This window comes from Netta rufina (assembly GCF_964035555.1).
Source record: "Netta rufina genome assembly, chromosome: 10".
Classification (NCBI taxonomy): Eukaryota; Metazoa; Chordata; class Aves; order Anseriformes; family Anatidae; genus Netta; species Netta rufina.
In genome coordinates this window covers 9,722,148-9,740,478 of record NC_140133.1, presented here as the reverse complement: position 1 = coordinate 9,740,478, position 18,331 = coordinate 9,722,148, and the positions used below count along the sequence as shown (strand labels likewise).

The 18,331-nt window shown below is 46.3% G+C and overlaps 1 protein-coding gene across 1 annotated transcript in view; it reads right to left on the bottom strand.

Annotated features, from left to right (window-relative positions):
- The window catches only part of HEMK1 (HemK methyltransferase 1, mitochondrial release factors N(5)-glutamine), a 31,421-nt gene that overhangs the window by 8,731 nt on the left and 4,359 nt on the right, over nucleotides 1-18,331 (bottom strand). The window contains exons 4-5 of the mRNA XM_084292644.1: nucleotides 3,364-3,519; nucleotides 1,238-1,302 (exon numbers count right to left, since the gene is read on the bottom strand). Coding sequence (XP_084148770.1) covers nucleotides 1,238-1,302; nucleotides 3,364-3,519 — 221 coding nt within the window. The remainder of the gene's footprint in view (nucleotides 1-1,237; nucleotides 1,303-3,363; nucleotides 3,520-18,331) is intronic.

Genomic DNA, 18,331 nt, shown 5'->3' with positions numbered 1-18,331 from the left:
GCATTTACACTCCCCATAGCCATTCTTGAGCCAACCAGCAAGGATAATATGACAATTTTTCCCACATGCCAGAGTGCTACTCTACCAAGGAGGCAAAGATCTTACTTGCCTTTATTATGTTTCTGTAAAACTGCAAGAAAACTTGGTTTGATACTCACACATCAGGAGGAAATCTCTGCTGCCTGTTCCCTATAGCTGGAATAGGAGGCACAGGCTACTGATGAGGTAAAAGTGCAGGAAGGGTTTGTGTTTCTACCCATCACTTCAGACTCACATAAGATCTGGGACCGGCTTGCAAGAAGTGGAGAGATGCCACTCAGTGCTGCCAGAAACAGGAGCAGCCTGTCTCTGTAACCCCTGTGCTGGCAGCAGCTTTGGAAGAAAAGGGTATGTGGGCCCTGAGAACAGTAATGTCAGCTAACGAGCATCATTTTTACAACTCGCAGCTGTAAAAGACTCCAGAAGAGGTATCAACAGGAATCCCTCCCAAGACTGCTCTAACTCAGGGTCCAGAGGTTTCAAAGGACGTGAATACATACTAGAGCTCTGTACCCTTCACAGCGTCTACAAAGACTGGGCTCCTAGACTCAAAATCATACTGAGATTTACCTCTGGTGCTCACTATGCTCATGACAATCCAGAACAGCCTGGGTCAAGCAGAACCAGCTGAGGAAGCAGAGCTGCTAGGAAGGACAAGGTTTTCCTGAGAGCTGCTCTGCCTTCAGGCACAAGGACTCAGCAGCACTGTCCTCAGAAAACCCCAGGCTGCGAGGAGGACACTGAGGGATACCAAACCAACACGAAGTGAAGTGTGAAAGCTTATATCCAGAGGAGCAAGCACAGCAGTAATGATGTAGGTAGCCAGACAGAGTTAGATTCAGGCTATACCTGTCCTTAATCTGTTAAGTGACATATGCATTCTTACCACCTGCTGCCTAAGTTTACGAAGTCTATAGAAAAGAACAAGAGAAGTGACCATGAAACACTTCGAAAACCCTTGGAAGACAGCATTCAGGCTGCTGTCTATGCAAAGTGCATTCACAAGTGAAAGGAAAAAAAATCCTGGTAAATATAAACCTTTTTTTTTTTTTTTTCCAACTTCTTACACACTTTGGGAGCTCAAACAATTAAAAGAATTCCCCTCTTTCTAGTGGTGATAAATACATCCAAATATTGATGACTCCTGGTCTTCCTCAAGCAATGATTTACAAGAAATGGGTGATATGTGGGCTCGTACCTATGCACATTCTCCTTGGTGAGATCCACAGCAGCCTCCTCTTTATCCACAGCTATTACCCGGCTCTAGGACAGAAAAACAACAACAAACAAAAGCATTACAACATCAGGGTTCCTGAACAGACAAGCTCTGCCAGAAAAGACAAGCAAGATAAAACCTGCCAATTGACTCTTCCATCTCAGCTCCCAAAAGGAACAGCTCATGATGAATGCCTCTCAGGGCACTGATGGAATCACAATTCACTTCTAGTAAGCCAACTAACACGACAGAAGGCAATCTGCAACACTGCCAGCATTCCACCAAAACAGGCTTCTGACCAAACCAACTCAGCTCACAAGCATGGAGCCACACTGACTCACATCTCTTGATAGGTTCATAGCTCCTAAGCAGTGTGAGACTCAACGCTTCACCACGCCAAAGGCTGAGGTGGGCACAGGTTAAAAGAAGATCACATCCAATGCTTCTCCACTCTAATGCCAGCATTAACACAACCGCTTGGATAGAAGTTCTGGCATTTTCCATATGCACTTTTTGCCTACTTACACCACTGCAGTCCTTACAGTGCTTACACTGCATTCACCATATGCATTGACTGCTGGTACTTGACAGCGTGTCAAGTATTTAGGAATCCTCCGGTATAACAGCCTGTGATAGGATGGTTAGAGATATGTTTGACCTTCCATCCCGCCTTAGGAAAAGTGCAGGCAAAGGCCTGACTTGTTTTTGCTTTGCTTTGTTTTTTAAATATAGATGTGGCTAAGTATTTACACAGAGAAAACATGCTCAAAGAGATTACTTTGCATCTGGAGATGATGGCAGTATGTGGTGCAATCAACCAATCAACCATTCCTAGGGGGCTCATTTCACAGCCTGAGACCAGCACCCCCACACACGAAGCAGAGCCTTAAGGTAAAGGACACGCCTAAAACCATAAATGAAAAGCTGCTGGTGCTTTTCCTTGATACCCTACTGCCAAATTCTGCCTCAAGCACTGAAAGAGATCACACAGAATGTAAACTCAAGTCAGGTGTCAGTGTGGCTCCTGTTCACTCTCTTCAGTCAAGGCTCTTTATGTCTCTGGGCACAGCAGTTTGTGTTAGCCAGCAGGGAAAGGACTATTATCAGTTACAGGGACAGACTGGCACAGTTGTTTAACCTGACAGGAAAGGAAAAGGACATGAAGCACAGCCCGGGAAATCAGAGTAACTCTATTGGAAGTCATGAAGCCCAAGCATTAACCTTAGCAGGTCGATGGGAGGAGGAACGCAGGCACTGACCTCCATAACCATAACACACCACACCTCACACTCCTCTCTCTGAGAGGAAGAGCTGGCCACAGCACTTCTTGCTCACGAGAAGGGACTTGCTGAAATCTGTGTGTGATGAGAGCTTGCCTTCATTTCTCTTCTTTTTTTCCCCTCCATTTACAAACAGTATCTTGCTAACCTTGTCTCATGCCATAATGATCAGGGGCAAGAAGGGCTTTGGTCAGCCCCATCTCAGTTCCCTTCCCGCTCTTTCCATTCTGTCCAAAAGGTCGGGGGTTGTTATCAGGGAACACAAGGCTTTCAAAAAGTGGTTTGGCAGTTGTGGCAGTGTGACATCTGCTTGTCATATTGATCCTAACTACTGAGACTTCCGTGGGAATCCCTCTCCTATATTCTTTTGGTCTCTTTGGACTCAGAGATGAGGTCTATTGATTCACAGCAAGGTGATTTAAAAGATGACTGTCCCACACGTTTGACTAATGGAGTGTATGCTCATGCCTCAGTCAATCTTGTCCACAACCCAGGATATTAGTTTAAACCAACACCCACCACAGCTTCAAGATAAGGTGATTAATAGCGAGCTGTGACAGCTGAAGAACGAGCACATTTGCTTCTTTCATTCTGACTACACCTTTGCTAGTCCTTCAGACAGTTAAGGAGAGAAGTTCCTAGATACCCTCCCTCTACCCAGAATGAACTTACAGAGTCTGATTGTCAAAGACCTTAGCTGCTAAAGCAGCAGCTAAGACCCATCAAGTCAAATAAGTTTGCCTGGGAAGTCTCAATGAAGTCTAATGGAGTGGGACTGTCCTGTAATACGGACATTTCTTCTACCACGGGCACTGAAAAAAAGCTCACCTGAGGCAGTTTGCACAGGAGACTCAGAGCAATTGCTCCAGAGCCACAGCCAATCTCCAGGATAACAGGATGTGGGACAACAACTGAGAAGTAGAGGCCTGAATTCTTCTCCTTATGTTTCCGAGATTCTTCCTCCAGAACTAAGGAGATGAGATCCTACCAAAACAAAAGAAATCATATCAACATTTTTCTAAGCTGTTTTGATTCTCACCTTTGTGTTCTGAGGACTGAAGGAATTTAAATTTATTGGGTTTGTAGCCCAGTAAAATGCATTTCTGTTGCTTATTTTTAAAACATAAATGACAGCAATGGAGCTGACACACAAGAAGTCATTTCAGCTCCATCTCCCCCACAGGGCGCTATGACAAGTAACCAAATCCTCAGGATGCAGTTTCCCAGGGATCCTCTGAGGTCTTCTAGCACTGACAAAAACAATAACCAAACAGCTGGAGCACATTATCTTCTGTAACAGCATATTATTTACCCCCAAATTCTAGCCTTTAGCATTTGTATGCTACAAAACTTAAGAATTCCAAACTTTTAAATAATCTGGAGACAGCCATATGGCTCTGAACAACAACTAAACCCATAATCCAACCTGCAGATGAAAAGCAAAAGCAGTGAATTACTAAATGACCCAAATGTCACTGCGTGGCTTTCAGATTGTGGACTCCTACTGCGTTTTGCTGGTATAAAGTCACATGGGAAAGGCTTTCATCCATGCTTCTTGAGCCGTATGCATCTCTGCTACCACTGCTTCCTCCCTCCCATCAGTCTAGTTTTGAAATCCCTTGGCAATTTCATTTAAAAACCAACACAGCAGGAGAAGTCTTAAAGATACACAGTTCCAAGGTCTGTGAAAATGAGAGATTAGTCGCTACAGAACACACACACACCTCCCTCAGACTGCAGCATGAACTTCCCTTGCTGTTCACCAGAGAAAGCCCTTATTAGACACCTTGCTTCAGCAGCTGCTCACAACTCCCTGAGACCCCTGTTCTTTTCATGGCACAACTGTAGAGAAACAAGCCCTTACTGCCCAAGGTGCTCCCACAATGGCTAGGCTATTTTACTTGAGAGATCTGCTCTTGAATCTCTCCTGTAAATGTAGGAAGCTTAACAAAATTCGCAAAGAAGAATTGGCTTGATTTTACCAACAGGCACAAATGAAAGACATTACCAGGAAAATTACTGGTCTTACAATTTTCACAAGACATTTTGCATGTTCTTGGCATAAGCAGGAATATCTAAAAGCAATGCAACCTAGCAGGCAGGTCCAGTTCTCTGTAGTAAAGTAATGGCTTTTTCCAGGAGCCTAAACCAGGCATGCTTACACATAAGGGCACAACCCTTCCCTGGATATATCAACCAAACTGGGGTACAAAGTAACAGATGGTTTGTGCAAAGCCGTGGAGTTCCTATGAAGATATTGGTCGCTGTGGGTCTTCCTTCATTCTAGGCTGATTTGCATCTGCAGGAAGCAGGAAGAGAGGCTGCCAACAGGTGTGAAAATGAGCTGGGTTAGAGGAGCTTCTGTGGAAACATCCCCAGAGTCCCTGAGCATGGGCTGATTTGTCAGATAGCATTTTTGTTGCACACAAGACGTGGATTGCTCTTCAATACAATAAAACACTGTGACTCTTCACAGGAACAAAGCTTGTGCTATTTCTGTCCTGAATGAGGAAACAGCCATATTTCAGCGCTAGCCTGCCCTAAGAAAGCCAGGCAGCTTTCAGCTGCTTCCTTTTAGTAGAACCCTTTGCCTGTTGATTTCTCCAGCTGAAAGAGCCTGAAAGCACGTACAAAAAGGAAAGATTTGGTTTATTTGAATGTGTAGACGCTCCATATTTCTCCTGGTAACATTAACTCATGTTTAGATCAACTTTTCTGAGCCTTTGCTATTTTCAACTCAGCTGCCTTTGGCTCTGTTGCTGTTCCAGTAGCATGGCTCTGCCATCATGCCAACTTTGGGGAGACACCGACTCCTCAACTTTCTTTGGGCTCCTTTTCACAGCCGCAGCCTTCCGGGGCCTGCAGGAGCTTTTTAGCAACATGCTCCTTCAGCTGTTTGCGCCTGCTTTCTCTCAAATCTCCTGCAATCGTTGAGCTGGAACAAGCCAGAACCACGCAGGTCTTTGCCCACCAGCCACTCAAAACCAGCCTTTGTTCTTCTCCAGCCCACGCCTTCCGCCTCCCATAGCTCTCCATGCTCCTCAGCAACGAATGCGGCACTCATTGGGCTCCTGCCCAAATGCAAAGGAGAAGCAGCCCACAGGCTGGAGGAGACTATTCTCCACTGCGAGGTTCATTCTGGGGCCTCATGCTGTTCTCAGCCAGGTACGAGGGGCTGTGCTGCAGTGCCCTGCCCTGGGTACCGCCCCGTTAGTGGCACGGCACTCGCAAGGGAGTTTTGTTAACAAAAATCACCTCCTCCCTGCTGCTGCTCTGGGACTCCTTTCCTAGAGAACCATGGAGGAAAACATTCTCATCGGCTCCCAAACAAGACCGTGGGAAACCATTAGAGGACCACCAGCATTCAGATAACAACGTGGAAAAACAAACACCGCATCTACCCACTCGCGTGAAAGTGGCTTGTGCATTTCAAGTGGATGACTCAGTTTGAAAACACTTCTGCAACAAAGACAGAGAGACTGCAACCACAACAGGTGCTGCTGATTCCAAGACCACAGGAGAAGAACCACCCAAAAATTCTGCTTGGACATTAAATTGCTCTCTTAAATGCTGGCCATTTCTGGTCACGTATAAATATTTCCAGGAAATCTCTGTGCTAGCTCAGAACCATCCATCTCCAGGGCTGGTCACAGAGGGACACAAGTTACTGATTACAAACGTCCACATGCAATTTCCTTAAAGCAGAACTACTGTCAGCATTTATTAACTTCATTAACGTTTATCACCAGCAATTTCAAGCTTGGAGTTATTAGAGAAATTCTGCTTTATGCGCTCCACAGTGGAAGTATTTTGAGAGTGCTTGCCAAAGCTCTTGTTTAAGTACAACTGATTTCTGCTTTTGCCACAGGTATATTAAAAAAGAGACGTTGGTATTACTTCAGCCTTATATCCTGCTTCCTGACTCCCTTGCCACATTGCTTTGGTTACTTCATACACCTCTTCTGGAGGCAAATAATCAGCACGTTTATTGTAGTAGTTCAAAATTAAAAGATAGCATTAAAACTTATGTGATGACCTAGAGAAACTAATTCCTCCTCCAGATGTTAGCATCTCTCTACAATCAGAGAGATCTATAATTATGAAACTAAGTTCTTTTTGGAAGTAAATTTCGTTGACAAGCAAAACAGAATGTATACCCTAACGGGCACATTAGGAAAAAAGAAAATAAATTGGTATAAATTGGACGTTTAATTGAATTTGTAACTATGTGTGTATTAAAAACAAGAAGAAAACACAAAACAATGCACAGGAATAAAACATTTCATAAATCTGCATCAACTGGCTGTGATATTAGCTGTCCTTGCCTTCATTTACAGCTCTCCCATGAAAACCAAACTTCGCCGACACCTATAAAAGAACCACAACGCAGTGGGTCCTGTAAGCCCACTGCCATGGCCAGGACTTTTCCTTTCCAGAAGTCAGGAGTGACTGAGATACCCAAAGTCGTTTTGAAAGTGTTCTTCAGATAGTCTTGGTATTTTTCCATCTTTTCTGAAGCAATCCAGTGAAAAACTGTGCTTCCCCGGTTCTCTGAAGATGTCACCACTGGAAACTGGCAAATCACAGCACAAATTACAGCAGAGCACAGCAGAACCACTTTCAAACCTCATCTTGGGAGATGAAGTACTTCTGGCCACGCATTGCAGTGCTCATGCACAGAGCACAATACACCCTGTAAGACAGCCATTCCCTACCCCTGTAGAAGAATCTGACCAGCGCCACAGCTAGCAAATAGCAACAGGGGCAGAAGGTGCTAGAAAGAGATGCCAGTCCCAGGCACAAAGAAACTGGGACAACAGCAGATGTCCAAAGGCTGTGATCTTTGTTGTGTAGGACACCCTGCCTCATCTCAGACTGATGAGTTTCAGACAGCAAGCATCTGCTAACTCCATCATTGCTTAAAGCAATCTTAACCCTCAGTTTAGCTACCAGCCCTAAAGATTAACATGAAATTAAAGAAACTAATGGAAAATAAGAGAAAACATTTTGACAGCCTAGATAATTAACCTTTGGAATATGTTGGGTAAATTCTCCCCAACATGTCACTCTAAACTGAAATGGCAGGACTTTCAAAAGGGCTTACTTGCAGACACCATTTACAGGATTCCATACACCAGAGAAATGGCCTTCACTACAGAAAAATGCTGTTTTTGATAAAACAAAGACTTGACGATCATTGAGGCCTTATAGCGTCTAAAGACAGACAAATGAGTTGGTTGCTGAGGTGCCTCATCTCTGAAACATGCTGAGCACCTCAGTGCCTCTAACATTCATCCTCACAACTCCCGTTTTGCAGAGAACAGCGACCATCCCAAATTCCCAACGGAGGACTACGGCAGAGTAGAACTATAAAGTCTCATCTGCACCTCTGCCACTGCTTTAGATGATGGAAGTGGGTCCCCCAGGCTCCAGACAGGGGCAGACCTACAGTTGGCGTGTCCAGTGTGAGTGCAGCTCACCTCCTGCTTAAAAGCAGAAGTCAGAAAAATCAGAATCAGATTCCTACATCACCTAAACAATCAGTGCTTGGCTGCTCTCAAATTGCCTTTTTGTTCCGAATGTGGTATATACAGACTGTAAAAATAATTAAAACACCAACAAAGTGCCATTTTGAGGAACAAGTGAAATTATAAGTTAAGAAATGATTTCAGAAACATGACCTGATTTCATGTTTACCCACAGCACGCTAACCACTGGATAGGATGAACGTTCAGCTGTGGGCTTATTAAAATTCAGAGTGCTGCTTACAGTGTGTGTCATTATTGTCAGTAACAACACAGCCCACACTGAAAGTTTTGCTAACCAGTGCTACAGGTACTGGCACAACTACTTCTGCCCTGGAGCCTGGTGCATACGAACAAAGGTGTAAGCGTGATAAGTGTTAGAGAGGGGACATAGAAGATTTTGAAGATCTTCCCCAGTCTGTGCTCCTTCCTCAACTAGCTAGCTTTAAAAGGATTGAAGGGAGTGAATGGCAGCCAGACAGAACTAGAGAAATTAAAAACCTCTCTTTTTACTAGCAATAGCACAAAGGTAGAAGGGAAGGAGTGGACTGGATGTGGTTGGGACAGCCCCCACAAGCCTTGGAGTGTTGGCACCTGCTTGCAGGGGCAGACTGCATGTCTCACTCAATGGATGGCTGCATACAGATGCTCAAGTAGCAGAGAGGAAAAGCCAAAAGTCACAAGGAAAGATGAGCTCAGGAGCCACTGCTTTCCCTTGCAGCAAAGCTTAGCCAGAGCTAGAACTGCCCCACAGCTGTCCTCTCCCCCACAGCTTGCAGGGCTGCCACACACCTTTCCAGGGTACACCAGCAAGTCTCGGTGTGCTCCAGGGCCCTTTTGTCATCTGCTACAGGTAGACATCAGTTCAGGCTGAGCAACAGGCTAGGCTCAGGAATGGGGCCAGCTCACAGCTCTGTAGTGACTGGTGTGAATAAATCCCAACCTGCGTGCTGCAAATTTCCTCATACAGCAAAAGGAACTTCCCCTTCTCCCCCATTTTATAGGATTTTACATAAATATTCAGGAGGACATCAAAAGCACCAGCTACTTTCAAACCTGTGCATTCACAAGGACAGTAAGCTAAGTGCAAAGCCAAATATCTGGAAGGGTTTTTACATTGCACTGAGCTGGAGGTGATGCAGACATCAAACGATTTGTTTTTCAGGGACATAAATACTGTTGCTTAGCACTAACAGAGTGGGGACAAGGTGGCAGCTATTTAGGCCTTCTGTACCTTTCCCAGAAGAGTATTTAAAAATCTGTGAGGGGGAGGGGGAAAGGCAGGGCATCTTTGTGAGTGAGAGGGCATTTCTGTTCCTGAAGAGCAGAAGTGCAGCTTGCAAAGACCAGAAGGGACCGATTACCTGCAGTTCCACTCAGGGGACACAAATATTTGCTTCCCATCCTACTTGATTTCCAGCCCTCAGAGATTCTCAAGCTTTTGTCTCTCAGCCAAGCCACTCACAGCCTGCTCTCACCTTGCTATTCCAGGAAGCCTTGCTTCACTGCCAGGTTTGCCCTAAGTTCACACCGTCATTTATTTGTTGTCTCCCTTCCCCCCCTGCCCCCCATTTTTCTCTGAGGAGCGAAATAAATGCAAAACTTTGCAAACACCTCCAGCTTCCCGTGAGCCTCTGCCTCACCCCTCCACCCACAGCTCCCATTCCTGCCCACCCCCCCAGCACACACTCCTGTTCTGACAGGTTCTTGGTATTGCCTCCCCCTCCCTGCGGCCAGGTCTCTAGCTCGCTGTATTTCTTGGAACCGCAGCTGCACAGAGACAGCGTGAGGACAGCGCCTGCCAGCACCCAAACCACAAGCTCCACAGCTGCACAGCTCCAACCAGCAGACAGCACAGGGTCAGGCAGCTTTCAGCACCGAGACAGTCGGGAGGAAACAGCAGAGATTCTCGCTGCACAGCAGCGGCTACAGAGCTGCGTGGAGGTCCCGAGGCGAGGCAATCACGTGCCGCGGGCCAGCTTCAGCAAATGAGACGTCTGATGTTTCTGTGATTAGAAGTACAGGGCTAACAAAAGCAAGAGGATGGGAGGGAGGGGAAAAGGCAAGGATGGAGCTCACAAATTCACACTGTGTTCCCTACCAGCACCTTTTTTTTCCCCTGCACACTCCGGGGAAAGCAGGGAAGACGAGGTCCCAGGGGTGGGAGCCTGGCCGGGGTGAGAGGCGCTGACTTGCAAGGTTAGCAGAGGGGACAAGGAAAGCAAGAGACCCATGAAAACCTGGGTAACCTTCTCTCTGCTCTCGCACACTTCCTGGGAATGTTTTCCTTATTTGTGTGCTTTCCAGAAACTTCTGTTCTCAGAATTCAGGACTTTCCATAGAGCCTGATCTGATATTAACCAAACCACCCCTCCCCTCCTGTTTGTCCACTTGGCTGCCAACCAGCACATGACAAAACACCAGGAAGCCAAGCTGCAAACATACCTCCATGGCAATGGCCACAGAAGATCACTGCCACACACCCTCTGTCCAAACCCAGGCCACCAAGCCAGCCCAGGGATTCAGGGGCAGGCTTGAGGCTACAGCATGCCTGTCCTGGGCTCTGCTGCCTGGCACCACAGCAGTAAAAAGAAAATATGGCACAAAGCCTGTCCAACTCCCCTCGGGGTGTTGCAGAACTCCACTGAGACAGGCATGTGTATAGGAAGTGAAACACTGGAATGACTCGTGAAGAAGTCATCAGTCCTGAAAGAAAAGGTGGCTTTAGGTTGAAGCGATGGCAAACAGTTAAACGCACATCTAATGCTGAGGAAGGGGTTGGCTTCTGCCACGCAACAGAAAAAAAAAAAAAAAAAAAAAACAACAACAACAGAAAAAGCTCCTGATGGGCCAGGGCACATGCCAAGCGCTCTTCTGCCTGTTGGAGGAGAGGCTGTGACAGCACCCAGGAATGAATTCACCAAAAGGCACCAGCCTTTGCCACCCATTTGTGCTAGCACCCAACAGGAATTGCTGCAGCTGCCACGTCCAGACTCAGCAATGCCCCACAGGGGCAAGGCGAGGGCCAGGGGCACTGCCAAGCGCCGCTCCTCACGCCTCCACCACAAGCCTCTCTAACCAGGCACAGCCCTGCAGAACTGAGATGTTTTCTTTCCCTGCAGTTACTGGCAGTGACTGCCGACAGACACAGCATCTGGACAGATGCTCGGGTCCAGCTTGTTGTCCCTAGCTTTGAAATCCCATTTATGTGGGTGTCAGAAAGGCACGGCAGGGGCTAGGGGGCAGCCAAACGGATTTTTTTCCTTGTCCATGTGGGAAACCTCTCGAGTCCCAGCCATCCTGTTCCAGCCATTCCTGAGTTTGTTTTTCCAGTTCTAGTCCTAGATCTTGCTCTAACCACTGATGAGCTTCTCAGCTGAAACCCTCGGGAACCGAGGCCCTTTCTCAATCAGAACAGATAGACCAGAAAGCTGAAGACTTTGGGGAGCTCTGTCAGGGCGATCAAGGCCTTAACAGCACATATCTGTGAGAATGTGGTAGCAAAGCCTGTGTGAGTTCACCTGAGGAACAGGTTTGTGCACAAGTTAGAGGGGGAAAGATTAAAAAAAAAAGCTGTTGCTTTTCCCCAAGGATTTTAGCTTTGTATTTACATTTCTGAGTCTGCTGTGGAACTCACTAGCTTAGAGGCAATACTCTGCACTGTCACAGCCTTTTTGTCTTGCACAGGAACCCAGGAGAAACTACTGCCATAGTCCCTCTTGGCCAGTTAAGCCAGGAACAACTGTTTCTTTCCACACTTCCGTTTGAACGAGAAGAAATCTGCCATGACAAAACATCTTGTCCTGATTTTAAAGAAGCCAGCAAGAGAGGTACCAGCTATGCTGTCTTAGGAGATAATTATACCCTCCGTTAACAACATACACCTTTTCTTCTCTTAGCATTTATAGTGCTTCTTATACACTTGTCTGTGAAACTGATGAGACTTCTGCTACCAAATTTCTGCTCTCTTTGCCACGTAATTAACCCTTGAGCTTATTGTTGATGAGCTGCAGTCTTTCACAAGGCAGATTTTTTTCAGTTGCCAATCCACCTTCTGTTTCTTCTCCTGACCTAGTTTTCCACTTCTTTCTCAACCAGTCAGTAAGATAACTGGACGTATTATTTCATCAGCTATTCCTTTATTGCAGATTGCAGAGATTATTTAACCCTGTTGCTTGTACTTGGCAGTCCCCCAGTAACACACGCGAGGATCACATCAGCCTGCTGGGCAGCCCGCTGAAAACGGATGCTGATGGTGAGCCGTTCCCCAGCACCTCCCCACATCTTCCTCCAGGCTCTTCTGCCAGATGAAGCCCCTCTGCCACAAGGCACAGGCTGCATTATTTCTCTCTTTGTATATGAGCTGCTATGATGATAGCTCAAAGGGCAGTTCTGATTACTTTACAACAATAACAGGCTGCCTTTGTAATTCCCATCCCTCGGCCTCTGGGCCACAGTCCACTTTTTCAGAAGATATTGTGTTCCCTCAAACATACTGATAAAATATTACCTGTGGGCAAAATCTGCTCTCCAGGAGGCCACAAGAGAAATGCTACAACTTCAGCATGTTTGTTTACAGCTATGTTTTGATAGATGGCATTTAATTTTTGATCCATTAAATAATGCTCTATTGCATTTCTGTTTAATACACCTTCTAGGAGTCTAATGATATTTCAGGAAAGGACCCTAAATCATGTATGAGGACACTATCATCCTTTTCATTTCCCAAACTGTGAAGCCAGAGATACAGCGAGAAGTGGCTTTCCTTTGAAGAGAACACTGGTCAGAGGCAAAACCATGAAAACATCCCCCACCCCCCCCAAAACTCCCACCAGCCTCCTGACCCATGGCTGTACTCACAAGACCCTGTGACCTTTTGAACTTTCTGAAACAGAACCATCTGTGGCACTGAAATTAGGGAAATGAAAGGTGCTTCTGCATCAGAAGCTTCCTTTAGCACTGATTAAACCAGCTGACGTGCGCACTGCTTTGACGTGTAGACCTGGCGGAAGCCCCCCGCTGGGGGATCGGTGTATTTGCAGATAGATGTCAGGAAGCAAAAATCCTCCCCTCTCTGTATGCTTGACCTTCTTGAAAGGTTAATGATTATGCTTAGCTAGAAGTCAGGTTCAACTTCATGAAAGGTTTCTCTGAGCAAACCTTTGCTTCAAGTGCTTTCACAGAACACCCCAGCACAACGCCTGCTGCTCAGCTGACCGAGGCAGGTAAACAGCAGAGGTTTCAGTGTGCTGAGCATGCTGGCACAAAGGAAACTATCTTGAGAAGCAAGTTAAAAATTTAAAAATCACGGGTGGAACAAGGATTAAGGCATGACAAGACTAAAAATTGCACGTGTTATGTAGTTCAAAGCTCTTTACTGTTAAAAGAGCAGGCAGCGTCTAAAACAAAGAAAATACTTTTCCCATTTACAGTACCAAATTGGAAAGATTCACTGTCTAACGATGTCGTGGAGGCTACAGAGACAGACAGACTCAAAAGAGGATTAAACAAACTAATGGAGGACAGATCCATTAGTGATTATGAAGCAGAATGGCCCCAAATCCAGCTTTGGCTGAGAACAGCCCTTCACTGCTGCCTCTCAAAAGGAGGGGGGATCCTTTTCTGCCTGGTTATTTTTTTCCTTATAATTTTGTTCCTACCATCTGCTACAACCCCCAGTGAGACACGGTATATTCATTTAAACAGACCAGTATAATCTGACCCAGTAAGCCTTTTTTCATGTTTTTAATATGACCTTCCGTGATCTGACAGCAGGCTGAAGCCACAGTCTCTTTTGCATGATTACCAAGAAAAGCATTCAGCATGGAACAGACTCGGCATTTCTGTCCCCAGGATGTCAACCAGGCTGATCACACCTCTGCACCTTACAGCATGCTTTCCCCCTTCCCTTTGCAGGGCAACACACTGTTCTCACGGCAGTCACCACAACAAAACCAGGATGGAAAAATCTGCGTGGTCTGAGCTCATGCTGAGATCACAGCGGGTCAAGGAGGTGTCACCAGGGGACTCCCGGGTGGCCTGAGGGGTAGAAGGGGTGGCAGGGCAGTGACAAGCCTCGCAAGCACAACGGGAGCTCTCCTCCCAGCAAATAAACCACCACAACGTTCAAGAGCCTGACTCTACCCACACAGTAGCGGCCGGGGATAAAAGGAGACCATTTCTGTTTCACACAATGAATAAGCTTTCATTTGCTTTAAAAAAAAAAAACATCTGAGAGAGGAGGGGATCAGGAGGCACCAGAAATCGCCCTACAATAACGTACAGGACATAGAACCGACAGGAATGCTGTGAGCCTAAGCCTGGAGTGCCCTCTAGGGGTAATAAAGCAGATAAGCCGCATACCCCAAACAACTTCCTTGGGAGAAATCCTGGACCAAAATAAACCTTTCCTTAATGAAGTCATGGTGAGGACTGATTTATTTACTTGGATTAAAAAAAAAAAAAAAAAAAAAAAAAAAAAAAAAAAAGGACTTATCTATCCACAGCTCACTGAGTTCTCTTCTTTGTCCTATTTTTCTCTGATCCACAAGGCTGCTGTGACAGTAATTTGGCCTGAATTTTAGAAGGCGTCGCTTTGGAAAAAGGGCTTTCTTCTGCATTAACAGTGATTGAACAGCATTGAGACGTGGATCCCTTGACACTACAACAATAAGTGCATAACCAAGGTAACTTGCGAGACGGAGCACAACCAGAAACTTTGTCCTGAACACACACACAGAAAAAGCCTGGCTCCGGTGACTCTGGGTGCACCACAGAAGTTACCCCAAGAGTCCCCTGCAGTCATCACTGGTGGCCTTGGGAGACGGCACACGCTGGGCTCCACACACCCCTGCAAACCCCCAGCGCTGGCAGCAGCGAGCCCAAAGCTCTGCTCACAGAAGGCCGGGTAGCTGGAGGAAGGCGAGCCTGGGGACAGTGCTACAACTCTCCCCTCAAGGCTGCGCAGCTTTGTCATCCCGCTCTTCAACAGACCTGCTAGTTTTGCACTCTGGGCTCCCTGTCCCATCCCCACCCCAATTCCCACGGAACAGAGCCACATGTGCTGACAAAGATATCCCCGGGGGAGCAAGTGGCAGAGGGCTCAACTACCAGAGAGAGAGCTCAACAGACTGCAAAGGGGCAAATTCCACACAGGGCAAAATTAAAGCAGACAACCGAGCCTCTCTCTCTGCTTGTGTCTCTTTGTCCAGAGAAACAATGGTGGTGGTTTGTGCCGTACTGCATTTGCCTTCATAGCATTATCCATATGCCTAGGAGCTCATAGCAAGAGCCAGAACCCTTCTGTTTTAACCACAGAATAAAAAATGCATGATAAAGATGCCTCCTCATCCTTTTAGTCTTTGAATTAGCACACAGGAGCATTTGTAGAAGCTACAAAAATGTAACTAGAAGGTAAATGTTGCAGCTGCTTTTGTACCTGCACCGGAAAAGTCAACGTAGGGAGCTACAGTTACTCAGCCAAGGACAAGATGTGCCATGTGGCTTGTGTGTGCAGTCACAGATAAGCAACTTGAACCTGAGATATCAATGTTGGTAATGAGCTGTTTCCTAAAGAACACGCACTACTTACCGTTATTGTTTGATTAAGAGTTTCAGCATTAGAGGCCCTAAGAATGCTGCAAACAAATCTCAAATAGAAAGAAAGCAACAGATGAAACTTACTTTGTTATTTTGCAGAGGAGATATTTCTATTACAGTTTTAAAGTCCAGGGAAATCTGGAAAAATTACTCTTACTAAACAAAGCACAAGCAAACCCCAACCCAAAGAACCACACAAAGCTCTGAGTCAGAGATGACCAACGCAGCAGAGGGCAAGGATCTGGACACCAGCTCCATTTTGTGCAACCGGTTATGCACAGTACACGGTTCCTGGAAGCACCACGTCTAAAGCAGTGTCCCGCCAGGTGCTGCTGGATAGCTGGATCTTGGCCCCATGCTCCTCCTGTCCAAGAAAACTCCCCAACACCAGATCACAAGAACGCTCCCTGTGTGGTGATGACGACTCATCCCAAGCCCCAGGGTTTACTGTGCTGTGAATATTTTTTCCTAAATAAGATGAAGATCAGTGTAACAGCTTTGCGATCGCCAGCTGCAGACATTACTTAACGCCATTGAAGACATCACAAGTATGTCCCTAAAGCAAAACACACCCATGAAATATGGAGCAGAGCACAGAATTCTTCACCATACCTCCATGATGATTAAGTCCAGAAAAAAGCAGAAGTCTGATCCTTCTTCTACTCCTTTCCCTTGTACAATCATAAGCAGGCTTCATCAGCTGCATCCACATCTACTTTCAGATTAAACAACACAGTGGAAAAAACAAACAAGCAAACAACTCTGCAGCCCTCTCTCAAACCAACAGAACTTTCTACATCCCTCACCTCCAGCTCTGACAAATGCCAGTGATTGTGCCTTCCACGTAAGTCTGGGAAATTGAGATCATCTTTTTTTTGGCACCAGTGCACAACATCTCTCCACAGAGGAATTCACTGATGTTCACAGGAAATGCGACAAAAACTTCAGAAACTTGATGAACTGTGTCAGTAGAAAAGTGGCCCTAGGAAAAGGTTAGGTGGGATGTATTTTTCATCAGTGTAAGAAGGAATGCAGCCAAGGTTGGGCTGCTGAGAAGGCATGTGCCAAAGCATCCGGGGCACTAGCAGCATATAAAATGTTCCTAATGCTACCTAGAAGTCTGAATTTAACAGTTCTGTTGGAATAAGACTGTTCACCTGCATGGTGCTACATCAGGGAATCATCCTGCCTGTGAACTTGCACAGTGAGTTTCCCTAACCCTGTTAAAAGCACTAGGAGCTGCAGGCAGCCAGCGTGAGAGTGGTCATCTCTTGAATTCACACCTCCATTACTTCACGCCATCCTCTCAGAAAAGTTTGTGGCTTAGTTTAAGAGTGGCTGATTTTGGTTACCTCTGTATCACCTGGAAAGTTTAAAACATTCCAGTGGAACTTAAGACCCTGCCCCATTGCTTTACACATACAATAGACTGGAGGATCTCCAGAGACTGCTGCCAGCCTCAACCACCTGTGCTTTCATGAAAGGGTCCTCGAACACCAGAAGAAGGGCACAAGTAGCCAAAGCAAAAGCACTACAGCAATGTAGGAACCCAAATGCATTTGGCCATTTGCTCAAAAGCCTGCTGGAATCCTAATGCAGGGTACCTTATCTACTTCACAGGTCTCAAGACCAGGTGACTCTTTCCTGATGCGCTACATCATCTGAAAGGAAAACAGGAGCAGGAATTCGCTGGGAGTGCAGCAGAAGAGAAGCCACCAGATGCAGGACCTGCAGCCATTCTGGCCTGGGCTCACAGGCCTAGACTGCAGGGCTGCTTGTTCCAGCCCTTCCTAGCTCTCACCCCTTTCACCTCTGTTTTGCTCTAGATGAGCTCTTCTTTCACCTTTTTTTCCCTGGCTTTTTTTCCCCATTCCCTCTCTCTTGCTACATGGCTAATTTCTTCCCAACCAAGCAGCCCTCCTCTGCTCCCCGTGAAAAAGGCCAAGGTGTACTACATCTGCTAACCTCCCGCTTCCAGTGTCTTGCCTGCTGAGACGGTTTGCTGAGGCAGAACTACTCTGTTTGTCAAGTCAATGCACAGTGAAGCTTCATTCCTGAGCTATCATCATATGCTTCCGGCCTTTCATAATAAATGAGCTAAAAACGCGCCTTCATGGTAAGTATCATGACACATCAGATAAAGTTTGCCCACAAACACAAGGTTTGGGTTAAGCTGTTTACGCTGGATGTTCGCCCCGGGGTACATTAAGTGGTTTCAGACACAGCGTGTTGCAGAGCTGCATTTCAGTTTGTGCCAGCAGAGATGCTTCTACCAAAATCCCACATGTGGGCAACGTTAGCCATGTTCACAGGCGTTAGTAACCCTGGCTTCCATGGTACACAATAAGCCTTTGTTTGAAGCCTGGCCCTGTGTAGTGAGAATTAGAGCACAGCACCAGAGGAAGCCTTGTCAGCAGATGGTTTGACTTGCACAACATGCAAGTTCTCTTTGCTTTTAGTGCTCACATTGCAATCAGGAATGAATGGGGAGCTAGAGGCTGGAAACGCACTCTTGAATCAACCGGAGTAGAAATACTGTCAGTAAGAACAACACCAACCACCTTGGGCTCCGACCAGCAAGTGCTCCTCAGAGCCCTAGCTCCAAACATCATCAGCACAATGACCAAACCCCACCACAGAGAGCTCACACCTCCTCCGGGCACAAGGTGTCA